This window comes from Calonectris borealis, chromosome 22 (assembly GCF_964195595.1).
Source record: "Calonectris borealis chromosome 22, bCalBor7.hap1.2, whole genome shotgun sequence".
Taxonomy (NCBI): domain Eukaryota; kingdom Metazoa; phylum Chordata; class Aves; order Procellariiformes; family Procellariidae; genus Calonectris; species Calonectris borealis.
In genome coordinates, this window is record NC_134333.1 from 5262141 (window position 1) to 5289506 (window position 27366).

General features: G+C 45.0%; 1 protein-coding gene across 5 annotated transcripts; it reads right to left on the bottom strand.

The window, feature by feature from the left end:
- Positions 1-845: 845 nt before the first annotated feature.
- MAP3K14 (mitogen-activated protein kinase kinase kinase 14) lies at positions 846-27092 on the bottom strand. Of its 5 annotated transcripts, XM_075171213.1 has the most exons (19): positions 27003-27092; positions 26484-26586; positions 21350-21533; positions 20184-20347; positions 19249-19521; positions 18613-18682; positions 16565-16775; positions 15829-16437; positions 14635-14772; positions 12314-12443; positions 11451-11582; positions 10909-11013; positions 10041-10204; positions 9521-9671; positions 8541-8891; positions 7265-7371; positions 5732-5876; positions 5059-5159; positions 846-4160 (listed from the first exon to the last, which is right to left on the bottom strand). In XM_075171213.1, exons 5-19 carry the CDS (start codon positions 19499-19501, stop codon positions 3996-3998), a joined length of 2832 nt encoding a protein of 943 aa, XP_075027314.1. In that variant the 5' UTR covers positions 19502-19521; positions 20184-20347; positions 21350-21533; positions 26484-26586; positions 27003-27092; the 3' UTR covers positions 846-3995. The 5 variants fall into 5 exon arrangements, with proteins under 5 accessions (XP_075027314.1, XP_075027313.1, XP_075027315.1 ...); XM_075171212.1 differs by lacking the exons at positions 20184-20347; positions 21350-21533; XM_075171214.1 differs by lacking the exons at positions 20184-20347; positions 21350-21533 and having other exon boundaries at positions 26999-27015.
- Positions 27093-27366: the final 274 nt, after the last annotated feature.

Sequence of the window (27366 nt, forward strand, 5' to 3'; positions counted from 1 at the left end):
CTTTCCTATTACACAAGTGTCCCTGAGGAGAAGGCTACCAGACCCCAGGCACACGTACCCGTCTCTGCCGGGCTACTTGGGGCGAGGAAGCCGCAGCTTCTGCCATCCACAGCGTGGAGCAGCAAACTGCTCAGGGCAAAGGCCCACCACAAGCTATTTTACACTGCTGCTCAGCTGGGCTGTCCTCAGAGAGAAGAGGTGGTCTAGCGCTTCCCTAAGCTGATCTGCATCCTTACAGGGAAGTCTAGCGACAAAAAACCTACCTTTTTTTTTGCGGTCAACTGATCTGCCTTCTGCGTTCACAGTGCAAACATAGGTACGTGATAGCAACCCCCCCCAACTTCAATTTGGGGGGTTACGTTTCGAGATAACTGACCTGACTCGCTCACTGGCGATGCCACCAGCACACCTCTGCTGCGCTGATTTAACAGAAACGCACCACCTAAGCGGAGACAAACAGCGAGCAGAAGCACGTGCTGAAAGGCGTGGGCGAATCTCCAGATTCTCCTGCCTAACCTCGTCCCTCTGGATCCCAGACCTACTTTTCCACTGTCGAGGGGAAGACCCAGCAGCTCCCAGTACAGCGAATCCCTCTGGCTGCAATGGGGCAGGAGGAGGAAAAGGGACTGTCTACTTGGGAACAGAGAGAGATGCCAGTGTATTTAGCAAATCCCGTGCTCAGATCATCAAAGTTATTGCTGCCTCTTCATACCCAAATGACTTCTCCCTGCATCCCCCAAAAATGAGGGTGATATATAGCAGAGTTTAATCACACCAGCTCCCCTTCTTGAAAAACGCCATATTCACCACCATCGCCTTGTTCTCTAGGACAACGTACCAAACCGCTAGCAATGAGAATGCAGAATCTTTTTTTCCAGCTTTATTTTTTTTCCCTGTGAAAATGCAGGTCAAAATGTTTATTTCAAGAAATCACAGTTTTATAAAGTGTCATTCATTCAATAAAAGCTAGTCATTCCGTCGCCTTCACCCACGCCAGTACTGCCCATCCCAAAGCTTCATATTGCTTTGCCAACAGTGATTTTTCCAGACTTTCGGAAGGAGCTACACAAAGAGAGCCATCTGTGTTTATCACTCCTACTGCTATTTGTCCTCCCTACCCTGAACTGGGGTTCTGTCCTAAAGACTAGTTATGGTATTATACACGGTTTCAGCCAAATTTTAACGTGGATAACAAAAAGCTTTCCTGACTTTCTCTTCTGTCAGTATTGCACAGCCAGCCTTGATCTGGAAGCTGGACTTTTTATGCCTGTCACAGCAATAATGACCAGCCAAATTCAGAGGAAACTGTCCTGGCAGCAGGAGAGAGTCGAGAAGATCCCAAGCTGGTAGGTAGCAAAAAACATGAAAACCCTGGAGATCCTCCTGAGAGCAGAACCACGTTTCAGGACAGTAAGAAAGCACCAGTGGTTTGTGGTATTAGCTGAAGCGTCTTTCCCATCTGGCAGGGAGGGCTGACGCCACAGCCCGCTTGTCTGGCTGTCACGTAAAAGATTTGTAAGGTGGAAACCTGCAGCCTCACTTTCTCACTTGAGGTGGCAGCAAAATAGGACTGAAGGTTTTGGACAAAACAAACAGGATGGAGATACCGGCTAATGCTGGTGTGAAAGTACAGGAGAACATAGACATCTCCATCTTTCCAACAAAGACATTCTGGGTTCCCAAGGGTTTACTGCCTTTCACCCATTCGTGTAGGTGGCCCAAGATTAACGTTAATGCTATAGATGAAGTGTAAAGCTCAGAAGTCCTGTAAACAGAGGGCTGCTGCATCCTGCCCTACTGCTCGGCAGAACTTGAGTCTAACACCAACGTACCAAACCGTACACCTGTACATCGAAGCATTTCGCAGACAACAGTGAAAGCCACCAGATGCAGCCTTTGGGAAGGGAACGGACCATGCTTTCATACCGACACATCACCAACAGCGATGTGTCATATTGACACATCACCAACAGACTCTTCTTAGAAACAACCAACAGGTTTTTCTCCTCCCCCCTCAGAGGAAGCCTAGGAAGGGTGCCAGGCGTGGGGAGATATGTTCATGCACCGAATATGTGCTTGGGAGCTCCGGGGAAGGCATTTTGATCCCTCCTGCTCCAGAGCCTACAGTTCTTAGTAGTTTATGGCATCTGAAAAAACAAAATCGAGCCAACCTACCCATTCCCCCCACTCCTTCCTGGAAGAGATGTGCGTAATGTGTTAATTGTTTACTAAAGAGACTCTTAATGTGGCATTTCAGCTATAATTAGGTGTCTATTTTGGACAACATATTAAGTGCTTTAGAACAAAAAGTGCTATAAAAACTATACCCATAGCGGTGACAGGTTTAATTTTTCTTCAAGAGCTCCACTTTTTTATTGCATCACAACTTTAGTTTTCTGATTAGGGATGTCGCTGCCTAGTGTATCAAAACCCGCCGATGTTCTGGGAGACCGAAGGGAAAGAGTATCAGTTGCTTAAGGAGCATTGGTCCTCAAAAAGGGAGGCCCAGAGTATAACTTTTCCCAGCTATTTTCTAAGTGAACTTCACTTGAGAAAAACCGCAAACATTCCTGCCCCGTTGTGTCCCCCAGAACCAGCACGGATCCGGCAGGGCCTACCTGGCTTTTTGGGAGCCGTTCCTCTGCTCAGCCTGGATGCAGACAGCCCTGCTCAGTGCCGCTGTAGTTACAGCACACTGCAAGAGCCACAGCGCATCGTCAAGCGACAGCGATTTCCAGACGTGCAAGGACTTCGAGCAGTCCTGAACAAGTACGCTCACAGCTTACGCCTCCCTCTGGTTTTGTTCTGGGTTGTAGAAGGGCTGGCAACACCTGCCCGTCTCTATTTGACCCATACAGTTTCAGTAGACTCCAAACAACTCACGAATCAGTTAAAAAAAAAAAGTTCAAAGCTTAAGGCATTACGGGCCCAGCTGCCCACCCCACTCCTTTAACACATTTTGACATAAGGGGAGCAGCGCAAAGCCTCGTGCCCGTCCGTAAGTGCTGGTGAAGACAGGCCGAGCTAAGACACCAGGCAGAACTGGGGCACTGATCTCCAGCGGAGGGACCGGCCGGATTGATAGCTGGGAGCGAGATTTTATAAACGCTGCAGCAAAATTCAGACCTTGTCTGAGCTGACTGAGCCGCCGGTCCTTCCCCCTCCCGGGGGAGCTGCCTGGACGGGACAGTTCACGTGAAGTCCCAAGTCAGCGGTGGAAACAGGATGGAGGAATACAACCCCTTCAGCCTGCCCACCAAGGAATACCCCCCTCCTGCCAGACAACGTCGGCGGCAACACCAGAGAGAGAGCACCAGCTCCTAAGTCGGGGAGGAGACCTGAAGATGAGAGCTGCAAGCAAAGCTCTTTCTGGGAACAAAGTTCTTTTCTGATTCAAGAAGGAAGCGTCTGCGGGGAAGGGTGGGAGGTGAAACCAAGAACCCAGCTAGTTACTGCTGTCGATTTTCCCCGTGCAAAAGGCTCGAGGTAGAGATGATGCTACCCAAAGCCTACAGAAACGTTAAGTTTTTCCTCCAGCTAGAAGGAAGTTAGCCAGCTCCCCTCGGCACAAACAACCACAGCTGCACTGAAGATACCCAACCTCCTCCTTTGGGCAAGCACAGCAACTACCGGCTTCACCTCGGAGGCTGAGCAACAGGAGTTCTCATCCAATCCCCCTATTCTCCTGAAAAGCACAATCGCATTCCTCTGAAAAGCAGGAATTTCCACCCACCATTCTTAAGCTCAACCTAACACTCACACCCAAAACAAGTAATTCCCACTGTTCTGGGGAACATCTAAGCTCAGGACATGTCTTGGAACTGGATCAGAACAGACAACAGAAGTGAGGCCCAAGAGCAGTGAGCTGCTGAACCGCTATCCTACTTCAGCACAAAACACCAGCAACTGCACTTGGTGCTCCATGGCAGGGGTGGTTGGAAGCTTTTGCAATTCCTTCTTTCAACAAGGTAAAAACCTCCAAAACAGGAACGGCTTCATGGCCTGTTCTCCAGTTGACCGTGTTTGACTCGCCACGTCCAGCTGACGCTGCAGTCAGGGGCAAGGGTGCACTGCAGCTCAATACCAGAGTCGGGGACCTCCATGTCGTAGTGAACTGGCTGGCCTTCTTTAGTAACCAGACTGAAAGCAGGGACTGGTATCTGTGAAGCAGAACAAACAGATCTGAGTGGCGCTTCAAGTCTCTTTCAGAACATAATACCCCTCTATCAAACGCAGCAAATAGCTTCCCAACCCAAGAAAAGCTCCTGGAGAGAGGCTTGTACTTGGCAGGAACATCCTAACCTTCTCTCGTAAGAAAGTATCTCAGAAACTGAAGTAGGTAGCATTCACCCTGCCGCCGAATTGCCTCACCCAAGTTTTTGACCATTGCTGGTGGTTCCTGAAGTGCCTATGTTCGGGCACTGTGAATTCCTCTGCAGGCTAGTGATATTTTGCTTTGTGATGTCCAAAAGAACGAATTATGCTAAAGAGAACCGACCCAACTAAAACATTTTCTGGACTTCTGCAACCTCTTTGTTTAGAGATGATCACCACATTTTACACTCAGATGAGTCACAGTCCCAGAAACACTCAGGAGTTTCCTTCAGGGACTGCCAAAGAGGCCCACAGCGAAGTTCACTGGAGTCTGCTAAATATCTCCTCCAACCTAACAAGTTAGAAGCATCACAGCCAAACACAGCCCGTTTCCCTTAGCTGATATTACTACTCTCGATGAAAAAGTCATATAGTGATCCTTCTTTAGGGAGAGAGGGAATAATTTATCTTTATAGTCGAGGAGAAGGATTTTTAAGCTGCAGCACAGGTACTTGATGGAGATCCCTATGGTCCCTATGGCAATTAGCAATGGCTTATGATGCAGAAAACATCTTCTGGTATCACACTCATAACAGCAGCACTGAAGTTACGTTACTAAATGTGTCATTAGGATCCTTGAATGGACTTCTGGGTCACTGGTTTTAAGGCATTATGAGGCTGCATTATGGAAGAAATTGCTTCTCAGACAAAATGCTGTACTTCACTCCCAGCTTTGTGTCTCACCTGGCTGCTTATCCCAGTGGCAATGTCTCCCACCTTTGTCCTGTGGAAATCCCTGATGTGTAAGTTTTCTCCACTTAGCAACTGGATCTGGATTTTCACTCCTGAAATGCGCAAGAGAAGTCATTAACTTCTGCTGTAGGCATAATGACTTCACAGTCCAACACAAAAAAATTGACTAGCAAGGTACATACATCAGAAGAACTCGTTTTTGTCATTAAGCATTTCATTTATGTAGGTCTTTCACTGAGCATGGAGGCTTGCTGAAGACAAAAATGACTCACAGAGCAGAGCTGGATTTAGCAAGAAAGCAGCTGAAGAGATGTATTGATTTGCACAACGTGCCCTCAAAATTACTTTGTAGACATTTATGGTTATAAAGCATATATTCTTGCACATGGCATTTGCACGAGGCAAGCATACAAAGCTGAACCAGACTCTGTGCGTTCAGGAACTTCTCTGGCTTTTACTGGACTATTCAGACTTGAGTACCTTCCACCCACTCATGACTGGGGCAGACTCGGCCTCCTGACAGCCCATGTGCTTTTAGGAGGGTCTTCGTTGACGCAGCAACCGAAGGATAAGAAGAGCTCCAAGACTCCATATCCCAGACTCTCTAGATACTGAGAAAATGATACCTGATCATTTATCCAAAACTTTAGAAATTCAGACTCACCGTTGAAATAGCTGGGAGTGTCTGTGTGCCGACTGCGGTTCAGCAGGTTGTTCCAACTGAAGCTCTGTCCATCTGTCTGGCTGTTCCAGGAATGAATCCCAGAGCTCATAGTGTCCCTCAAGCTATGAGAAGCCTTCATGGAGTTCTGCAGAAGTAAGCACAAGTTTGTCAAAGGCTCCTAAAGAAAATGAGTTTGCATGAGATAAACATTAAAATAACCTCAGGAAGAAAAATAGAAATCCACAGGGACCTAGGCTGGGCCTTGAGTTATTCAACATGTACCTGCCATCTAGAAAAGGGGACGAATAGCAGTGCAACAATTTGCAGACACAGTAAGTTGTTCTCAATAGTCAAATCAATAATCAGCTGAAGAGCTGGATGAGGAAAAAAAGAGTTTTATCATACTTAGTGATAGGAGAATAAAGCATCAGACAGAATTCTCATGTCAATAAGTGACAAGTAACACCCAGGGAAAAACAGTTAACTGTACATAAACAACTTCGGACTGTACATTGCTGTACTGCTTGGAGAAGTCTGTACTATCTTAGAGTCATAAGGTCAATCTGACAACAGCAGCATAGTGGTAAGCACCGGTCAAAAGTCAAATTAAATGTTAGGGTTAGATAGGAGGGGGAAAAAAAAAAGCAGAGTCACATCCGATGCTGCAGACCATGCTGTGTCAACAGCTGAACTACTGTACAGAACTCTGCTCAATCCTCCTCAAAAAGCATTAGAAGGCTGAGAAGAGGAACAGAAATAGGAAACAAAGATGATCACAGTCAGAAATGACTCCTGTAGATGGCAGGCTACACGATTTTGGACTCCGTGTCTTTGAAAACAACGACTGAAGGGCTGACGTCCTTCCGTGGTTCAACAAGGCGTATTATTCAGTGTTTCTCACTGATATTCCCTACCTTATGAACATCAGAGATAAAGCAAACAAAATTAAACTTAGTATTTAAGTAACTTAGACTATGTAAGTCATTAGCATGAATGGATTAAAAGAAGTTCATGGAGAACAGATCCATAGGCTGCGAATGAATATCCCAGAGCAGGGTCCCTGTTCTTCTGCCCTATTCTTCTGGTCTTTCCCTAAACAACCCTTCAGTGGCCATTGCCAGGAAGAAGACCTTGGGCTGCACAGCCATTTGGTCCAGCTTGGTATAGCTCCTATGCTCATCGCTGCTTCTTCAGTTCCTTTCTTCTGCATAGAGAGGGTCAAGGCTGCTCAGATTTTCCATATCCAGAGACTTGATGCTTACTGTGAGTATACAGCACAGGAGAGCAACTGGAGGAAAGGGATCCATGCTGGACGGTAAACTAAAGAACAACTACAATCCTAAATACCCCACTGTCCAAGAACAAAGATTTCTTCCCAAGGTATTCTCCAGCAAATTGGGTGTCAAAAAGCAGCAAATGCGAGAAACTCCAGATGTCCATTGGTCACAACTTCCAGTTTCCCAGAGGTGAAATCTGGGGGGTTTCCCACCCCCCACACCCACAATAACACCGCCAGCATCCATTTATACTCACCTTCTCACTGGCATCTGACACAAACGGGCTGTCGATGCTGAGACAGGAAAGCATTTGTTCTTGCTCTTCCAGCGAGTAAGGCTGTGAAAGGCTGTTCAAAAACAGTTCTGCAAGCAAAAGAAAAGAGAAGGAAGCCATTCCCAGTGTTTCCTTTCAGGCCTCTCTGCTCTAATCACAGTTACTGCAATTAATACCCAAAGCTTCTTCAGCATTATCTAATGAACATTGATATTAGTGTCCGCAAAACACATGACACACAATTCCTCTGCTAAGCAGAGGCTATGGCCACCACTGTGAAAACAGGGAAACTGCGCCAGAAAGGACAGATGAATTGTGCAATGACATGCAAAATGCCAGAGACGGGACTAGCACCCAGAATTTCCCAGTTCTTGCCTATTATGTCACCTATCAGTCTTCACTCTAGATCCATCCACGTTATACCCAGGAAAAGGTCAAACTTATGTACTCAACTCTTGCAGTAACTTGCAGTGATAATATCCAGACCTTACAAGGCTGCTGAAGATCCAAAGCCATTTGAGAAGAAAGCTGACCCTCAACAACCCCTAAAATGCCATTCCTCAGTTCTGTGACAACAGTTACATTTCAAGACACTTTTTTCCTAGCTTGAAGTTTTCAATTCATTTACAAAGACTAGAAAATATGGGATAAAAAAAAGTGAAAGGTTGAGTTATACTGAGGCAACGGAACTGGACTATTACTTCACTGATTTTCACACTGAAGACTGCTGGTTTTCAAATTCTGGATTGCTACTGGTAATCAGATTTGTTGGCTGGTGGCTATAGGTTTTCCAATGCCTAGAACGAAACAGTTGCAGACTGATTTTAACTATACTGCTTCATTTGACATCTCCCATCCAATAGGGTTATGCCTTTATTAAAAGAATTATGTTTGAAAACCTAAAATTTCAGATGAAGTTGGAATTGCAGACACTGTTTATACAGTGCACATAAGCATAAGAAAACTGGCTGTTTTCTGAGAGGTTCCTGCACCTCTCACAGAAGTTTGCTCTACTGTTCAGAGAGTGGAAGGAAATCCTGACCGCTACCTTTGTGGCATATTTAATTGGTTGAGAACTACTGGTTTTGATAATTTCAAGGAAGGCTGAGCAATTCGTGTAACGAGAGAGGAACGATGAACAAAATGACATCCAAGCTCAAAACCCAGAAATAACTCTCAAGAGGCCAAAAGAAAGCAGCTGTATTTTTATCATGCTCTCAAGCAAAAGGCTGAGTTCCCTACATAGCACATCGCTTACCTATTTCCAGCTGCTGAAGCTCTTGTTCTGAAATGGTTGTTGCTCTCTCCGCAGGGCTGCAGCTCTTCGGGGGGAGAGGAGTCGAGGAGAGAGGTGGAGGATCCCAGGTCTCAGATACCTCCTTGCACACGTTCCAAGGGGTTCCCTCGACCTCCTCTGTTTGCTCCAGAGATGGTGGTGGTAGGACGGGGCTTGCACAGGAAACTTTGACTGCCAATTTTGGGTCAGAACCAGTCTCAGAAACTGGGCTCACTGTGGGGGACAGGGACGTCTGTGGATTGTTTTCTTTGTTCAAAGAGAAACGTCTAGGCTCTCTGTATTCGCCTTTCCAGGGGCTTGTCACACCTCCCACTATAAAAACAAAAAGCATACAAACATTATCACATAAAGAAAAAAACAGAGGTAAAAGTTTTCCTTCACAGTAAGAGTTTCTGAACTGTATCTTGCTGTAAAATGCCCAGCTTCTTCAAAAGACGAAACCAGATCACCTCTACAAATTCTTGCTGTATTACACTACCTTTCAGCAGGATTAAGTTAAAATAAATTATGGATAGTCTTAGAGGCAAGACTGTACCACAAGTATGAGTTACAGTTCAGGATGCAATAAACCTCTGCTTTCAGTTTTGCTGCATACCAGACTCCAGCTTACTAGATGCAGTTGATACTTCAGCTGAATGTGAGCCCAGCCACAGCACACACCTTAATAAACCCACATAAAGCACAATATCGTCTACTTCGAGCAGAGAAGGAAGAAAGAGCATGTGACAGCACACAGGAAATTTTAATTTATTTGGGTGAGAAACACGCGGCTGCGGGCAAAAGCTATCAAGCCAAAAATATACATCAATGCTGAAGCCTGTGCAAACGATAAACTTAACAGTAAAACATACTGATATTTCCCATAGGACCACTCTGATATAACTAGCAACTGGCCACTTTACCAGTGCGGATGAGTAGCTTTAGATACAGGACATTTCTACCTTCTTCAAGTGCGACACTGGTCTTAGTTTTCAGTTCAGACGCAGATGCTCTCTGAACAGGCTCTTTCTCCAGACCCATTTTAATAATCTCAACAGTGAGAGGGTTGCAGGAAGGTGGAATTTCCCTCAGAGGAGGTGGCTCTTTAGCTATCTGTATAACAAACAGGAAGTGAAAGAGGTTAGACCAGAGAGGCTTAATTTGATTTCAGAAAGGTTCTTCCCACCCCGAGAGCGTTTCCAACTGAAATTACAGCATGAAATGAAGAGTCCTGAGCAGACCTGTGGCTAAAAAGTCACACCCAAGTCATGAGCAGGATACAAAAGAAACAGCCCTAGCATGTGTAATGCACAGCAGTCTAAGAGGCGTAAGAAACGATCAGCTTCCAAAGCAAGGTTGGCACCACTGTAAATGCCCAGCTGGCTCTCAGCCAGCCTTCCTGAAATGACTGCTCTCTAGCTAGGTACAATGAGATTTTGCAGGCTTACGTACCTTTTATTGGAGATACGTTGGTTCGCTTACCTTTAGACAGAGCGGGTGATTGTAATACTGGGTCCAAGGGTGGCACCCATTAAGCATGTGCAGCATCATACAGCAACTGCTCCAGACATCCACTTTGGAGTCACAGCGTTTTCCCATGACCACCTCCGGAGCCATATGAGTCTCCGTGCCAGGCACATAGTTCCCTAAAACCATTCAAATGAAAACTCACTGCATGTAAACTAGACGATTGTTTCACTGCAACTGCTGGGAAGCCTCCTTGTCTTTTCAGTTAAAGGGAGAAACAAGTCACCTTAACCCAAAAAGCAGCATTGTGTGCTCTTATAAGCTGTTCAAAGGCTACATCTCCATATCAGTCTCATCCCTTACACACAGAATAGGTATTAAGCTCCCTTTCCCAGCAAATTTGGGAGGCAAAACATGACGCTCCATTGGTGAGCTCGGCATCAGAAAACACATCCTTCTCTTTCAACAGCTGCACTAAGAAGCACTGTAAAGTTTAACTGCCCAAAAGTCAGTGAGGAATTTTGCTTTGGCGGAGGTCAGGATTCTTCCCCAGCTGTTTAGTGATGTTACATGACAAGTCAGAGGTAGATTTTTACGTTTCGATGTGGTTTCTTGCAGGGACAAAACACTGAATGTAATATGCTGACATAATCTTACAAAAAACACAACAGCCTTCTAGACTGGGAGATAAGGACCACCTTCCAACCTTAAGTTCATTTTAGCTGTCAGTGGGATACATCACAGTAATATCAATAAATGCGACATTATGAGCAACGTTAAGTCTGGAAAATACAGTTGCTTGCAAGTTACCATATGTAAATGTTCAAAAAGAAAGAATGAGTCAGTAGGGCAACTCTTTAGAACTGCAGCTGAAAGTCCTTACCTGTGACCAAGCACTTTCCCAGGCCATCTGGATGAAGGTGAGCAGAGTGACCAAAGTCACACAGAAGAGCCCTGCTTCCATCATCAGACAAGAGCACATTTTCCGCTGGCAATGAGAAGTTTTTAATTAGTCAGTCTCCTTTGTATTATGGTCGCCGAGATGGAAAAAATGTCAAAAGCCCACAGAACTACAGTTTTTTGAGCCCAAACCAAGATCTATTATCCTATGGAGCATCGCTGGCTTAAGCAAGTACACAACTATAATTACCTCTACTTATAAGCTACGAATTTTCTGCCCTGGAGATTCCTCTACCCCAGTGGTGGGGCAGCCTGGGCAAACAGCCTGTCAGAACCACCGGATGACAGAAAGAAAGAGGTGACAATATGATATGCCCAGTTGTTTAGAATCAAGTTAAGCTCTAATCTCAAATGTAGAGCTGAAAATCTAGTAAATAACCTTTTGCCACTCAGTAACTTAATCTCCAAGCACTTTGCCTCTTCTAAGAAAAAGGGAAGAACAAGGTACCTTAAGTGCCATCCTACCTTTTACATCTCCATGGAGAATGTTTTGAGCGTGAAGATACTCCAAGCCCTCTAATGCCTGGCCCAAATAACTGAGGGCTCTGTCCTCTGGCAGGCAGCCACTCTGTTTAATTAGCTGACCTAGTGAGCCACCTAGAAAGGAATCCAGAGAGTCCATGTTAGCTTATCTTTAAATTCTTCCCAGCATCATCAGCGTTCCTCATTGTTTCTGAGGAAGAAATGAGAACTGCCAGGTCTGACAGCCCTCATCTTCCACACATGGGTCTGTTCCTTTTGTTTATTCCCAGAGTTCTTACTGCCCACAGAAACTGGCCTCTTTCATGAAGCCTTTTGCTTCGTGTCAGTTTAACAGTGTTGCTTTGTATCAAAAGCAACTACTCTGTGATCAGATCAGACATTTCTAGGTGCTACTGATCACCAGCCGATTCTTCACAGGCTGTGTTTTCCATGGTCCTGGCTGGAAAAAGGAGCGTCAGGCAACGGAAGCATCTAGGTTTGCTTATACAGTGTTCCCTGTTCCAGTACAATGTGCTTTACATGGTGCCATGCAAATAAACATGAAAGCAAAAACCAGCATCAGGTGTGTGTTTTAGTGAGAATTTGCAGCTGCTGTTCAAGAGATACACATCTGGAACTCGAGTGAGGCAGGACTGGAAATTATTCCCCTCACAGAAAGACCATTGCTACACACCGGCAGGGGTTACACACACCTATCCCAACCCACTCAGGAATTAACGGTAGGAACACTCTGGATACATCAAAGAATTAACAGATTTAAAATTGGGGCAGGAGGAAGAGGAGATCAATGCCCACTGCATTCAACAGTTACAATGGTGCTTCCATTGTGGTTGTTTCTTTCTCACCCTCCATCAGCTTCATGAAGATGGTCACCCAAGGTCCTTCCTTCACAGCTCCGTACAAGGGGACAACTTTAGGACTTGTTATTGCAGCACATGTCGTTAACTCCTCTGCACGGAAGTGTTCAACTTGTACCTAGAGAAACAAAGAAGAAGCACTGAACAAATTTTGTGATGAATCCTGACAGAATTGTCCCTCACTGATGCTTGGGTCAGAGCGTCCCACGCTGTTTAACAGCAGAGGCACAAGGATGACCTTCGTTAACAGAAATCAGTGGGTACAGCAATAAGTGGGAACACTCAGGTTCTGAATAAGGACGATGAGAGTCCCTAAACCCTCAGTGTCTGAGTAAAACGAAGATTTGTCAAAAAAGATGCCAGGTTGCAATACCTCCAGCTTATGGCTGAGTACTGGTGATCTTCAGGAGGAAGGTAATTTCTGTCTCAGTTAAAAAGAGAATACTGACAACTTAAGCATTCTGCTTTCATGAAAGAGGAAAAAAAATTAAGGATGGTGTAGTACTTGGCAAAAATAAAACTCCCGCAAAACAGGAGGGAATATGAAATATGGCCACAAGCAGTGATCGACACTATCACCTTTTTAGGTGGTACTAAGCCTGCACAGAAAAATGGTTAAAGAAAAACTCTATTCACTAAGTTCAGCCAAACAAAATAAAACAAGAATTTGCTAAAGACCAGAAGGAAAACATGAGTCATTAAGATTCTGGTGGGAAAAGGATGTATCGTGTTTCTTCACTGTCAGCAATCCAGCTATAGTTAGTTTTCTTTAATCTCAAGAATTTGGAGAGCAGGTGCTTACAACACCAAGTATGGTGAAAGAAGGTCAGGTAGTCCCCTTCTAACACAGGCAGACAGCAGTAATTGAAGACAGTTACTGATTTAAAATGAATACATCACGGTTAAGGGTTCATATTGCATATTAGAACTCACTGGTTTAAGAGTTGGGTCTGAGAAGATGTATTTCTGATCTATAGAAGTATCCTTTGAAATCCTCCAGTAATTAGGAAAAAAAAAAAATCGACACTTTGAAAGACTTCAGCTTCTCCTACTCTCATGTCTTCCTTTTCAGCACAACCACTCCTCCTTCCTGAAAATACACCCCGCTAGTAACAGCTGTTTCTCCTAAGACTGTATATTTGCAAAGTGGATAATAAATTCAAGTAGTTACCTACTGTCAGAAAACAAGCTGGTCATGTTGCCACAAAATTCCACATCTAAAATGTGAGGATGCAGAATAGGAAATAGTTTTCTACGTGCTTTAAATACGTTTGCTTCTATACAGCTGACAAATGAAATGGTTAAAAAACTGGACAAGCTGGCTTAGCCTTGCCACTTACACCTTTCCACAGGCAATACATCAAGTTGAGACCAATGTAAACAAGAAAAAGCAAACATTTAAAATTGAAAAACGCATGTTCCAATTCTTTTTGCATATAATATTTTTGTATTCAAGACAAATGCTTCCCACACACTTTTTGAAGTTTTCTAGTGGAGTAATATGAGAAACATCAGTTCACAGAGGTGATGAAACTATTCAAGTGTTAAGTTCAAACAAAATAGTTTACATTCTCATCATCTACTTGCATTATCACTCTGCCTTCACCTCTGAGGCACCCCCACGGCTGCCTACAAAACAATACCCTGATTCAAGTTATATTCCACACGCTTCATACATGGTATGACAATGGCATATCTTGGTGTACAACAGATTATTATGCCAACTTCTGGGAAAATACACATCCTTTGCTGCACCTGTAGCAGAATCACCTCATTCAATGTGCCAGTATTGCATATGACACTCACAGAAAGAACAAACAAAAGCTCCCTCCGTTTTGAGTACCTACCGCCTTATTTTTTTCCTACTTTATTCCCTTTTCAACAGAGAAACACCTGCCATGTCACCATTTACACTAGACGTGTTTTAAGACGACAACAGTTAGATAAGCAGACAACTCACACAGACGCTTCTCCCCCGCAGTCACTAGGAACACACTTAAATCTTTCTGAAATCTCCACTCTTTCGGCCTGTCTCAGCACAAAAAACAAGATCCCTTGTAGCACGCTTTGAAGGCCAAATGAACCTATTTCTGGCTGCTAAGCTTGACTCCCTGTGCACATACAGGTTCTCTGTCTGCTTCTTCTCTCCATACCATCGCCTTGAAGTTTTTCCTTGGACATAACCACAGCAACATTTCACTGTGACTGTACAATAAGGTACCTACAGTCCATGGTAGCTGGAAGGAGAAGACTTTTCCCCCGTATGCCTTCTTGTGTCAGGAACCCCCCCCTTTCTCACACATAATTACCTTTTTGGCAGCACACTGAAATCCCGTCTGTTTGTCCTCTATTTTGTATACTTCTCCAAAAGAGCCAATGCCCAAAGAACCATGACACTTGGTCCAATGAACCTCTTCTCGGTACTCATAATCCACTGGCTTTAGTTTCTGGAAGTTAAAATCAGAAAACAAGATGAAGCAAGGAAAGAAACACTTAACTGTTGAGCTCCACAGACAGAGACCAACATTTTCAGAAAAAGCACAATGATAGATAGCGCCGCACCTCTCTCAAAATCCCTGTACAAAATTACTTCTGTCACGGGCTTGAGATGAAACGATACGGGAGGACCTACTTGATTTCTGTGGGCTCTGTTTGATTTAAATGAGTGCACCCCATTTTTGTAAAGAAAGGCCACCAGTATTTGGATAGCTTTGGAGCGCCAAACTATTCCCTTCACATGCAGGACATAACTACAAAGCTAAATCTTACAAACAAAATAAGATTCACGTGACTAAATGTAGACATCTATGCGTGAGCTAAATCTTTTTTATAGTCAGTAGACTGAGATTGTCCCTTAGGTCTCAGAGTAAATATATTCAGGCAGGTAAGTGACACCCTGAACCCCACCGACAACACTGACAAGGTCACGCTGATTCCAGTGAAGAGTCCCCTAAGGGGAGTTTAAGGTGGCAAGAGAGAACTGAATTCAGAAGAAATGAATCACGCCGCTAAGATTTACATGCATTTGCTATGCCCAAGCCCTGCGTTTGGCAAGGGATAATGGGCGAGTTGCTGGCTTCCTACCAGAGGCAGCGGACATGCTTTTTGCACCTCCACGATCTACGTGTCCCTGGTTTCTGTCTGTGTCACAGTCCAGGTCATCTATAGCCAATGAAATATTGCAGCCTGTTCACCTGAATGGACTGGCTTCTTTCACAGGCAAACAGAGAAGACATGAATAAGCACAGAAGCACCTCTCGTGGACAAGCATGCATATTTTGTGAGTGAGCGAACAAATTAGAGCCACCAATCTAAGACAGGGCTTTATACCCTTCAAAAAACAAAACCGCATCTTCAACTGGCAATCTTCAACCATATCAAGAACCATTCAGAAAATGCAGTCTTGTTACAGAAGCTAGCACATGGATGCAGATTATCTCTCTTCCAAAGCCCAGGAGAGACTCTGCCTTCCACGACACTGGTCTGTAGGGTCAGAAGATCACCTCATTAAGTAGCACGCCTTCATTTTCATCTGCTTCATGAAATTGTTCCTTCGGGTCCAGACCACCTCCTCTCCACGTCTTGGCTAGGCTGGCTAAATTTTGTGGTTCACCAAGACTCACGCTCCCCTTCAAGGCGTCTACCAAGTATTCTTCCACAGAAATCTTGTCCAAACTCGTTTTCATGGACTGATTGACGCATTTGGGGAAACTATATCCTAAGTTTAGGCCAGATAAGCGATGCTGACTGTCTTGATAGTTGAGATCACCATGGAAGTACGTCTCCAGAGCATTACGTTTCATGGCATGGAGAGGACTGTCCAGATGTGCGAAATGAGGGGGTATTATGTTGTAGGGAAAAGGATGGAGAGTTTCAGGCTGTGGAACACTGTCCCTTTGATAGTGCAGTTTCCAAACATGATTAAGGCACTGAATAGGGCTTATCAACTTGTGCAGTTCTGTTTTGTATTGGCTCCTTGGTGAATGGAGTTTGCCCGTGGACAGAACTTTCTCGGGTTTCTCAAATGGCAGCGGATCATAGACCAAGTCCTTGTTAAGTTCTGAAACCCAAAAATTGTTTCTGTAAAGAGTATTTGGGTGTGATTCATCCTCCTAGAAAATAAAACAGAACAAAACAGCTGAGCAGGAACCTCAATATAGCCACCCAAAATTCAACCAGGAATTGTTAGGAGTTTGCATGGATCCCAGCAGTACAAAAGGAAGGTTTAGGGATTCTCACCTGGACAGGAATTGGGGTGCAGCTCTCTTGTTCTGGAGTTCTGGGACCTCGCCTGCCAGCAGCCACTGTTTGTACTTTCAGCTTGGATCTCTTCTTGTGACGTTTCTTTTTCGTCTTGCCACGATGCCTCCCTCTCCAAGAGGTAGGTGCCATCTTCCCCTCCGTTGCATGGGCCACATTGTTGGGGATTTGATCGAGACTGTCTGACCGGCTATTGGAAACCAAAATGCATCAAGTCTCTTAGATCTGACGGTGAAAGCACACCTCCAGTTAACAATTACGACCAACAGAACAAGAATGAGAATTAGCAATTCTGCCTTCTGAGATTTAAAGAATAGAGAATGGTAACATAACTTCTTGCCTTCTGATATGTAACATTTGTAACTTCAATATCAAGGCACAGCAGTAGATCTGGCATTGTGAGAAAGAAATGTGGGGGGTGTGGGGGGGAAGCAAAGCATTAAGTCTCCCAGTATTTGCAAATTCTGCAAGGAACAGCAAGACTAGACGGCAGAGGGAAAAGCACTGACTGTCTCCAGGTTGCTTTGAGACAGTTTGTGTCTATGATTTATAGGGAACACAGAGATTATGTATAAATGCAATCTATTTTAGAAAATTGTTAAAATTAATAAAAGTGCTCATAATATAAACGTCTACTCCGTTGGAAAGAAAAATAGGCTTTGCACCAAAAAAAAGGGATGAATAAGTGCACTCAAATAAAATAGCTTCAAGAAGCCAAAATGTTCTGGCATGTAAAGCTCAATCAATATGATTTCTAGGAACGCATAAATATACAAAACAGCACTGGCCAGCACACCAACTGGGGGTCTGTACAAATAGATGCAACTCTCAAGAGGAACTTTTGCCTGACGTTATTCAATACGAATCACAGTAGTCAGATGTTTTTAATCAAGTTGTAAGAGAAAACAAGATAATTGATCTTCAAATGAAGAAATCACAATTTTCTGTTGATCCGTGCAGTATATCATCTGCCTTTACTGAACAGCGATGCAGTTCACTGCTCTCTCCATATTTTCCTTCTCTTTCAGTGCACCACTGAGTGCTAAAAGATCCAGTAAGTAGAGTTCTAGGTGATGGCATTACCACGTTGCCTTGAACCTGAACATATAGCTGGCGTGCATCCCACATAAAACCCCTAAGAAATGGTTCACTCTGCCTTTCTTCGGTTGGTTCAGGGGCCAACGTCATAAAGTCAGTGGGCAATGTCAAACCATATACCTCACAAGGCCAAATTCAGTGTCTGAAAACTGCTAGAAAACAGGCAGCACCTAATTCTATATCCCAGTCACCCACTTCAGAGAGCGTTGGAGCTGCTTAATAAAGCTCCAGTATGTGCCCCAATAGGGCACATATTCTTCACGAAGAAAAAGTGGCTCACTCCCAGATGACTTCAGAAAAGCAAGTCCCAGCCTCCATTTTTCCATCGCAACTGTTACTCCCCCTTTACCACTTTCAGCTTCTCTTCACAACCCTATTTCTGTTGCTGATGCTGTCATTAAGTAAAGGTTCTTCTCTCATCCCCTTTTGTTTATCCTCCCCAGAAACAAAGTAGTTCCTTTTTCTCAGGACTACTTCTAGCAGCAGCCTAAGTTTCCCACAACTTTTCAAAGGGGGTAGTGTAATGTGGTTTCAAAAGCATCGGGACAGTTCAGTTAAAGGCGGCTGAAAACTTTCCCTTGGATCCTTCTATTTCAAGCCCATGCACCCCAAAAAATGACTCAGTCATTTCAGAACAAATTTGACAACCCAGAAATAGAGGCAGAAGGCAATCAGCAGGCATTGACAATAAGACAATGCAAGGTGTTTTGAATGGTTTGTGCTTACACTTCTCTTTTCTTCTAACACCAAAAGGTTTTGAGGAAGATATTTGGGGAAAGACACACTCTTCCCGAACCTCAGACAGAAAAGCTAATTCAAACAGGAAAGCTTTTGGAAAAATTATTGTAAGCACACAGAGCCAGGGTGATTTGGAACAAGTCAGCACACACAACAGTGAAGGTGGGTATTCATGTTAAGGGGTCTCTCACCTGTAACGCTTACTATGAGCAATAAAGGATCTCTCTGATAAAGTGGGGCTGAACTCCTGACTGTTTTCACCTGTGTGAAAGAAAACAGGATCATCACATGTCTTCAATATCAGGCAAAGTCTCTCCTGGCAACAACTGGACTAAGAAACAACTCTACCGACTTGCTAAACCAAGCAGTGATCCAGACAAATCATCACGCAGTCGTGCCACATCACCCACACCATGTTCTTCCTCCCCCGGCATTAGGTAGCTTCCCAGCACTGTGATCTCCCGATCCCCCAGCTCTGACAGCTTTATTTTGTTTTTTTTTTCTCTTCCCCCCCCCCTTTTAAAACACCTTTCAGAATTCAGCCAAGAACAGATGACCCAGCAGGACACAGATTTATAGTCAAAGCAGCTAGGTGCAATGGCCACATGCTGTTCTGTTATTTATGCTTCATTCAGTGGGTGCTGCCACATTATTAGGAGATTTCATGAGCTTCCTAAATAGAGACTGGGATGTGTCACCAACTCCACCCCACTTGGGATTACAAATAGATTTCAGCTCAGCTCTCCAGGAGTGCAAAGTGAGTGAAATCTCATACCGCGTTACACATTCCTTTTTCTCAATGAAAAGCAGACCGCCCTGCTACTTACATTCTGCTTGAGCAATAATAGAAATTGATGCACAGCCTCCTTCTGTTTCTTCTTTTGCTGTTCCTTTGGTGATTACATCATTCAGGATTTTCCACTGACTGTGAAAGATGACCTTCTTTGAATCTTCTACTTTGCAAACACTGCTCTGCTTTTCACTAACCGTCTCGTTCAGCCCCTTGGTAGCTGTGAGCTCCTTCTTGTGCTTGACGGCTGGATCAGGAGCTCCTTGGCATGTAATTCCCATCACTGCCATTTCACAGGTTCAGAGAGTTACTGAGTAAGAATAAAAAACCAAAGCAAAACACTTGTCAAAATACTTAACTTCACAGGCAGAAGCAGCTTCAAGTTCATTAGAAACAGGAGGCTGCTGAAGGTATCAGATTACTAAATAATTTAAACTAAATCAAGGTTCTACCCAACCTCTGAGCATGGAGCTGAAAAAGAACCCAAGACTGCCAGCTCTCCATCCCTGGACTTGTACCACTGAAGATCTGAATAATCAACATTATTCTCAGTACTAAAAATATGAGACCACACAGGTTTCAAAGGGAAATTTATTTCTTGGTATATTCCCTTGGCTTAAATACAAACAGCGAAATCATACAGAAGAAGGAACTCTTGTATCACTAAATAGGAAGAATACTCACCCAAAAAAAAAGAAAAAAAGAGAAGACATGAAAGATTTTCTCCTAGAGTGCACCTAGGAGAAATTACATTGTGCTCTCACCACAAAAAATGGCCATAAAATCCTGTTGATTGCTTTCTTCCTTGTACTCAGTCACCCTCAAAACCATTTCTCATTTTTCCTTCCAATGAAATACGGCTAGACAACCAGCCTGCCCATCCATAACTCTTCCCTCGCTCCCCTTCCTTCCCCTGAATCACCAATAACTTTTGAAACACTTGGTCAAGCCCGACAAAAGTAGAGGTCTTACGGTGTATCGGATTAATGCAAGTTGGTGTTGGATAGAGGACAGTGATGGTGCTGGAAAAGACGATCCGCTCCGCTTGGCAGCAGCTGGCGAGTCAATCAGCACGGGCTGCTAGCTGACCAGTTAGCGTAAATGTAGCTCCAAACAAGTCCCAGCACATGCCAAATCTTGGCCAATTGGCAGCGCAGAGGAAGGTGGAAGGGAGCCAGGGGTGGAAAGGGAGAAGCATAAAGAAGCATGGAAACAAGGCACTGCGGGAGGGGACGGGGGTATATCGTGGGGTGGAAGTCAGGAACACGGAGAGTTCGGGGTTCCCTACAACCACACTGAACGCAAGCCCAGAGGAAATAATGGCTTTTAGCCCCTGATCCCCTCACCTTGGATTCCCAAAAAGTTAAAACAGTTGTTTTCTTTTAAACCAGAATATGCTCTATTGCCCTTTAACCATAGAGGTCACTTCTTCATGCCAGTCCTCTCACAGCTCAAGTGCAAAATCTTAAAATGGACATTTCCATCATTAAACAACCCACGAAAATACAGAAACCTCAGCAAACACGTACAGTTGTTAAGTACCACGGACCCAATATAACACGCGGAGGAGGGACATTTGAACGGAGGCCAGCAAAAACAAGATATCAGAACTATTACAGGAGCACATCTCTGAGGCTCATCAGTTTAAATCTGCACCAGGGATTTTCTTTTCCTTTTTTCTTTCCTTTCCACCCCCTGAACAGCTGCCTGGGGCAACAGGACATTCACTCTAACAGGCTCCTGGCAACACAGAGATCAATCAGGAAAATGACAAAACTCGTGGGTGCTCCCTGCCTAAAGGACCACCAAAGAAAGGGGAAGGGAGCCGTTTGGGAGCCAAGTGCATGAACCTCGGTGTGATGTGTAAATGAGTCACCTAACAACCTGGCAGGTATACAAGGAAAGTCAACAATGACCACATTCAGCGGCTAAACAGAGAACAGCTGCTGTGCAAAAGAAGTGCTGATGACAGTATCCCACTTATTACGCCCGTCCTGCTCTCCCTCCTCTACAGAAATTATGTCAAATCTCAGTGCTGTAAAATAATCCCTTGGAGCAGCAGAAAGAGAGCCTGCCAGATGACTAACCCAAGCCACCAGTGACCAAACTGACAAGTTCAGAGCTATTTTTATACTCACTCTCTCCTGATTTGCATTAACTCTGTCTCTCCTTGCCATCCCCTCACCTTCAAGGACCTTCAAGGTCTGCAGCGCAAACCCATCCCCATCGCCAAAAAATACGTAATTCTGCAAGTCACTCCTCAGCTTAGTTAAAAGACAACAGAGGGAGGGGAGAAGCAAAATTGCAAGTCCTTGTCGCCCTCTGAAATGGAAAAGAATAACAAGGAAACATTACTGAGACTAAAGTCAACAAAGCACATACCTCACTTGCCGACTAAAAAAAAAAAAAAAATAAGAGGTAGTTATTGTAAGCAACGTCCTCTAACACAGCAGCCGCCAGCGCTCAGACAGTTTAATGTGTGACTCAGGTCTACAAGGCTGTGTAGGCACAGAAGCTGTGAGCCCAGCCCAGTTTAACTGTTGCCACACAATTTTCAGGTCCTTATAAGAATCAAAACCCAACTGTTTTTATGGTATGTACAACAAAGCATAGTTGGCAGAAGTTGTGATTAAAAAAAAAAAAAAAATCAGAAATTTTAAATAATTTTTGAAGCATAACTCCTCTTGAAGCTACATATTCAGAACTGAACGGGCTAGACTCATCTCTGTGCACTTGGAGGGGGTGGCAATCCAGAGAGGCACAAAGCATTCGTAAGCCCCAGTAATTTGGACGTAGGCACTCGGTCTCTCAGGCCCAGGCCCCTGCGCAGCCCTTCTCAGGGAAGCTCTAGATAAAAGGGAGCCTTGGGAGCAGTAAATGGGTACCTGAGGTTCCACAGCAAGACCACTAAGAACAGGATTTACCCACATGAGACATGCTGGAGCTGCGGTTTCGGCTGCCTATTTACTTGCCTCTGCTCCAGGATGAGCACAGCTTCCTGTACAGACATAAGTTATGTACGTGCAACATGAGGAGCTTCAAGTTATTGAGCTGGAGGGTGGTTGTTTCACTGCTCCTCTGGTTTTTAAAACCTCCTCTCCCTCATCCAAGTCACTTAGATTCGACTGTAATTCTTGATTTCAATATCCCTGACTTTCTTCCTTCTGTAGATGTGTGTATGGGCTCATTATTTTCAAGGAAGAAAGGGGAAGTCGAGTTAATGGTGCAGTAGATAAAAGTGAATACTACACCCCTAACCCACACCGGGCTTTTGCTAGCAGCTCCTTATCTTCACTAAGGTTTTACACTCACCTCTGGTTAACTAATGTTAGCTCTCACTGCTGTAAAACAGAAAGTGTGTTTTTACAGAATGAAAGCCAAACACAGTATCAGTTGTGCTGTGGAGGCACTGGTCCGATGGCAGCGGCAACTCCGCCCTCAAATGATGTTTGTGCTCCTATGAGAAACTAATATACTGGATAAGGTCATCTGAGACTCGTAGGGAGTCAGAATTAAGGAGACACTCAAACATTACTAATATAAGAGATAACCATGTGCTTTCTGCTCCTTTAAAACCTCTTCCCTCCACCCTTCTCTAAACAAGTCCCTGTTCACCCTCTTCAGCTCTTCCATCTCAACTGGAAGCTATTTGTAGCAGGGACCTTAAAAGAACATTTCTGTGTTTCATGAAGTTACTATGTATATAGAGAGACTCATAGCTGGAAAAAAGTAATGCAAATACTTCTCCAACACTAAACCACTCTGCAGCACACCATGATATGGGGTCCTGCTTGGTCTGCCTGGGTCAAATCTCCCTTGCCAATGGCTTTTTGGAGAATTTCCATTAACGTTTTGTGGAATAGCCCATAGGTTTGGTTAAAAAAGACTTGGGAAAGAGCTTTAAAAGATACATAAGACTCCATAAGTCATGCAGATTTCTTCTCCTAGTCTGAGTGCGAATGTTCAGCAGCAGTTTCACATTGACATTTAGTTTGAAGGAAAAAAAAAGAAAAAAAGATAATGTTGTCTCAGTGAGGTTTCCCGCTTCCTTATTGAGAAGAGTTTTATGAATAATGCATTAACTTAGCCTTCTCTTTTGCAGCTGCTACTGGTTTATTAAAACAACACAACTAGCATTTTAGCAATGTTGGTTTGCTGACCACTACAACAAAGCAACAGCTGGGAAGAGCCAGGAATTTATGCATCAGGGATCAGGGAATGTCAAACGAAAAGAAGAACATACACCTTTTGGAGACCTTCCAGTCCTAACAACTGTCAGTAGGTATTCGAGAAAGTGCCAAGTCTGCAGCCAAAAGAACCCGTCCACAGTATTAGCTACAAAATCATCATATAAAGACATCAAACCTTATCAAAACCCACACGTTTCATCAAAGAAAAAAAAAGATGACACTTGTTAAAAAAAAGAATCACACTAAAGATCTGGTTTGGGGCCCAAGGAGTAGATACATGTGTACAACCCTTTCAAACCCCAGGCACCACTTCCCTTTGTCCCTGCCTCCTCGCCGTTGTCTTTCTCTGCTTGGATGCTATCGATGAGCTTCCTTGCCTGCCCACGTTTCAGATGGAACTGAAATTAAGACGGTTCCGTTTTCGGCCATGTCAGTTTAAGGCATATTATTGTAGCGTGGGCCTGGGGTGGTTATTTAAACAAGCTCAGTGCTGTCAGCAAGGAGAAGTTTCAATTTGTGTCAGAAGGGACTTAAAAAAAAAAAAAAAAAAAAGAGTTGTAGCACTCAACACACCCCCCTACCTTAAAACACACTTAATGCCATTTTAAGTTAACATGTTTAAGAGAAAAAAAAGACTTCCCTTGCGTATCTAAGAGTTCCAAAGTAAAAATAAATAGAATGCCTGACTGATTAAAATACTGGTGAGTCAGATCACCAGTTGCTATTCCAGGATGCTCACAGCCTTCACCTCCTCTTCTTTAACCATCCCTGTAGAAGGGGATCCTGTACAATCTTGTCTGGTTCCTCTCGGTCTCTCGCGTATTGTCAAGTACTGCTCTCGCAGGTTTACCTGAAGATCACCAGGTAAAGCTAAACCTTCTACCTAAACCACCACGGAACTGCCTGTTTGAAGGATTTCACTATCAGCCTGATGTTCATGAGTAAGTTACGTTACAAACGATAATAAATATGTAAACATATTCTTTAAAGTGGTTTGATAGTAAATACTTCAAAATCCTGTTTCAGCCATTTGTATTGCTTACTGTAAACATCAGGATAATGAGCTTAAACTGTCTTTTTAGTTGCCAGACATTAGTATATTGCAACAGTTTGGTTACAAAGTCTGTAGGAAAATATTTGACTGGGTTTAACCATCAGCAGAATTTCTAAATGTATCTAAACACACCTATCTTCATTTCCTCAAGTACAAGCTTGAGTACAACTCCCCCCTTAACAATTCTTTTCATGTTGTTGAACAAAGATATGAATAACACCCTTTGCCCAGAGTTTATAAACATCACCGCAACCCCATTCATTCAAAGGAGTGGCTAATTTTTCCAAACTGCTTTGCAACAAGTATAACAGAAAGCATCAGAACAAACTTCAACCTGACAAGGTTTTGCTTTCCAGCCTGGCTTAGCTGTTCCCACGCAGGCTTTCACGACACTGCTTAACGACATCCTGATTTTAAGACCCACTTGTGGGGTGAAGCTGTTTCCTAAATTATAACGAGATGGTATAATAAAGTACCTAAATGGACAACTTCCAACAAAAACCACAAGTACACATTAAAATCAATTCTGTCCAAGCAGGCAGGACCGAGTTTTCACCGGTTATTACTATACATTGCTTTGCAGCTTGAAATTTTCAATCACATTTATAAAATGCCATGCAAGTCTACAAGGAAGCAGTAAGGCTGAAATGCTAGACAAAACCAAAAGTTTACTTAAATGTAGTACAGATAGAAGCATTTCCATGTAATGTTAATTTATGATTGGTCCTGCGAATTCACTTATGATGATTTTATACTATAAAGTAGAAATATGAACTGACCAGAGTAGTTTCCAACTGCCCATCCTGAACAAACTCCCATACTAACTGCAGAAGAGAACTGCCTTTCAGACAAGACGAGGTCCATATTCTTCAGAGCCCAGGGCCTCGAGGTCACTAAACTGTGACCAGCAAAGCCCAGTTTCCTACAGATTAAAGTCCCACATGTCTAGCCCTCACAGGCCTCCTTCTGGTCCCCCCATGCATCCTCTCGATCTCCCTTCCCCAGCATCTCCAGACCCTTTCCCAACTCAGGTCTCTTTTACTCTGAGCCAGCTGCTCTCCTTGGAAATTGGAGATTTTTCTGTCTTCCAGACCTCTATCCCTCTGTCTCCACTGACAGATTTGACTGACGCTTGCCAGCAAACTTCAAAAGTCGCAGAAGGGAAGTTAAAGAGACAGCATGGTCGCATTTGCCTCCATCCTCTTAGCAACCAGAGTAATAATTAGGCACCACATCACTGTTACAACAAAAGCTCAGCTCTACCTTCTCACATTAACACTGAAATAAGATTCAGGACAGACAGTGGCAAAGTTCATTAACTCCAGCGACATTGGATCAGGTCCCACAAATCCTTTAGGTTTTTTGGTTGTTACATGTTTGTTTGTTATACTCCTTCTTCACAGTATGCTATACAACGACTCGCTCTCTTATAGCAGTTAAAATTTAATAGTTAATAGCAAATGACTCATTCCAAAGGAATCTAGTGGCTGTGCCAATAACAGATTTTAACTTCGTTAAAATGCAATAAAGCAGCACACTACAGACACATATTTCAAAGCCTGATTTGATTATTCTTATCACTAATGTCACAGCAAAGAAGGTGCGAGTTATTACTCATAAAAGAGTTCAGAAAGCCAGCTGAAAAAGAAATTTAGACGTTGTTTATGGATGCTAGTTTCAGATTGCAGCTTCTTACATGTGCAAAGCACTGAACACGTTTCTAATGTAACCGATTTAAGCAGACAGGAAGCATCTTGAGATCAACCACAGCAGCAACTTATTAATCAGCAAAGAAGCATTTTAACCTTTTGCCAGAAAAAAAAAAAAAAAAAGTCGCGTCAAAGAGAAGCGCTAGGGCTCAAGGCGAGCGGACAGGCAGTTTAACCGAACTTCAGGTCTTATTCAGTTGTATATTTTGATTAAGCTGGCCTCAGGCCTGCCTCCTCCTGCCCTCTCCAGGGCCAGGGACCGCTCTGGAAAGCAGCACCTAGCAACACCCAATGAACACGGCAAAGTCTGCGGCTTCACCTCTTCTCCGCGGCGGGTGCTCCGGGACAGGCGCGGCTGGCAGGGAACCGGGGAGCTCAGGAGCCGCGGAGAGGGGCTTCCGAGCGGAACAGTGACATCCAGGCTTTAAAAACAAAAACACAGCGAGAGTCTGAGCGCCCCGTGGAGATGCGGCCGGTGTCTGCGGGGAGGGGGAGCGGCTGCGGCGGGACCCCGGAGGAGCCCGTTAGTCGGTAGGTACCGCTCAAGGCTCCCCGGTGCTCCCGGGCGGCCAGGGCCCTGCCCGCGGCGGGCACCGGCTGGGGGCCGCACTCCTCTCCCGCCGGGGCCGGGCAGCGAGCAGGGGGCTCCCTCACACCCTCCTCCCGGAGGCGGCCGCGGAAGCGGCGGCGGCGGCGCCGGCCGGCAGCGCGCTCCGTCAGGCCCTACCGGACAGACGCGTTCCCGGGTTCCCGGACCGAACGCCGTCCCCCGAATCCCACCCCCGCGGCGGTGGCCGGGCGCAGCCCCGCTCCGCGCCCCCCGGGCGGCCGCACCTACCGCTCCGGCCCGGCGGCGCGGCGCGGCCCCTCAGGCCTCCTCAGCGGCGCCCCGCTCACTGACAGGCGGCGGCCAGCGCCGGCCCCGCCCTCCCGCCGCCGCGCAGCCAATCGCCGTCCCGCCGCGCCGCGTGACGACGCCCCGCTCCCGCCCACACCCGCTGCGCGCGCCCCGCCCCGCCCCGCCGCGCCCCGCCCCGCTGCCTGCGCGCGCCCAACCACCGCCCGGCCCCGCCCCGCCGGCTCTCCGGGCGCGGCGCGGGGCCGGCGGGCGGGGGGAGGCCGGGGGCGGGCGGCGAGCGGCCGGGGGCGGCCCGGGTTTCCCAGAAGTGGGCGGGGCTTCCTGCCGAGCATTCCCCGCCTCC

Bases quoted from the DNA above. Each gene is read 5' to 3' on its own strand.
- MAP3K14 (XM_075171212.1), bottom strand. From the start codon at position 19,501: ATGGCAGTGATGGGAATTACATGCCAAGGAGCTCCTGATCCAGCCGTC. The intron at 12,444-14,634 runs GTAATTATGTGT...TTGTTTCTCTAG, and splicing joins TTCAGTGTGCTGCCAAAAAG to GTACAAGTTGAACACTTCCG. The intron at 9,672-10,040 runs GTAAGCGAACCA...TTTGTTATACAG, and splicing joins ATCACCCGCTCTGTCTAAAG to ATAGCTAAAGAGCCACCTCC.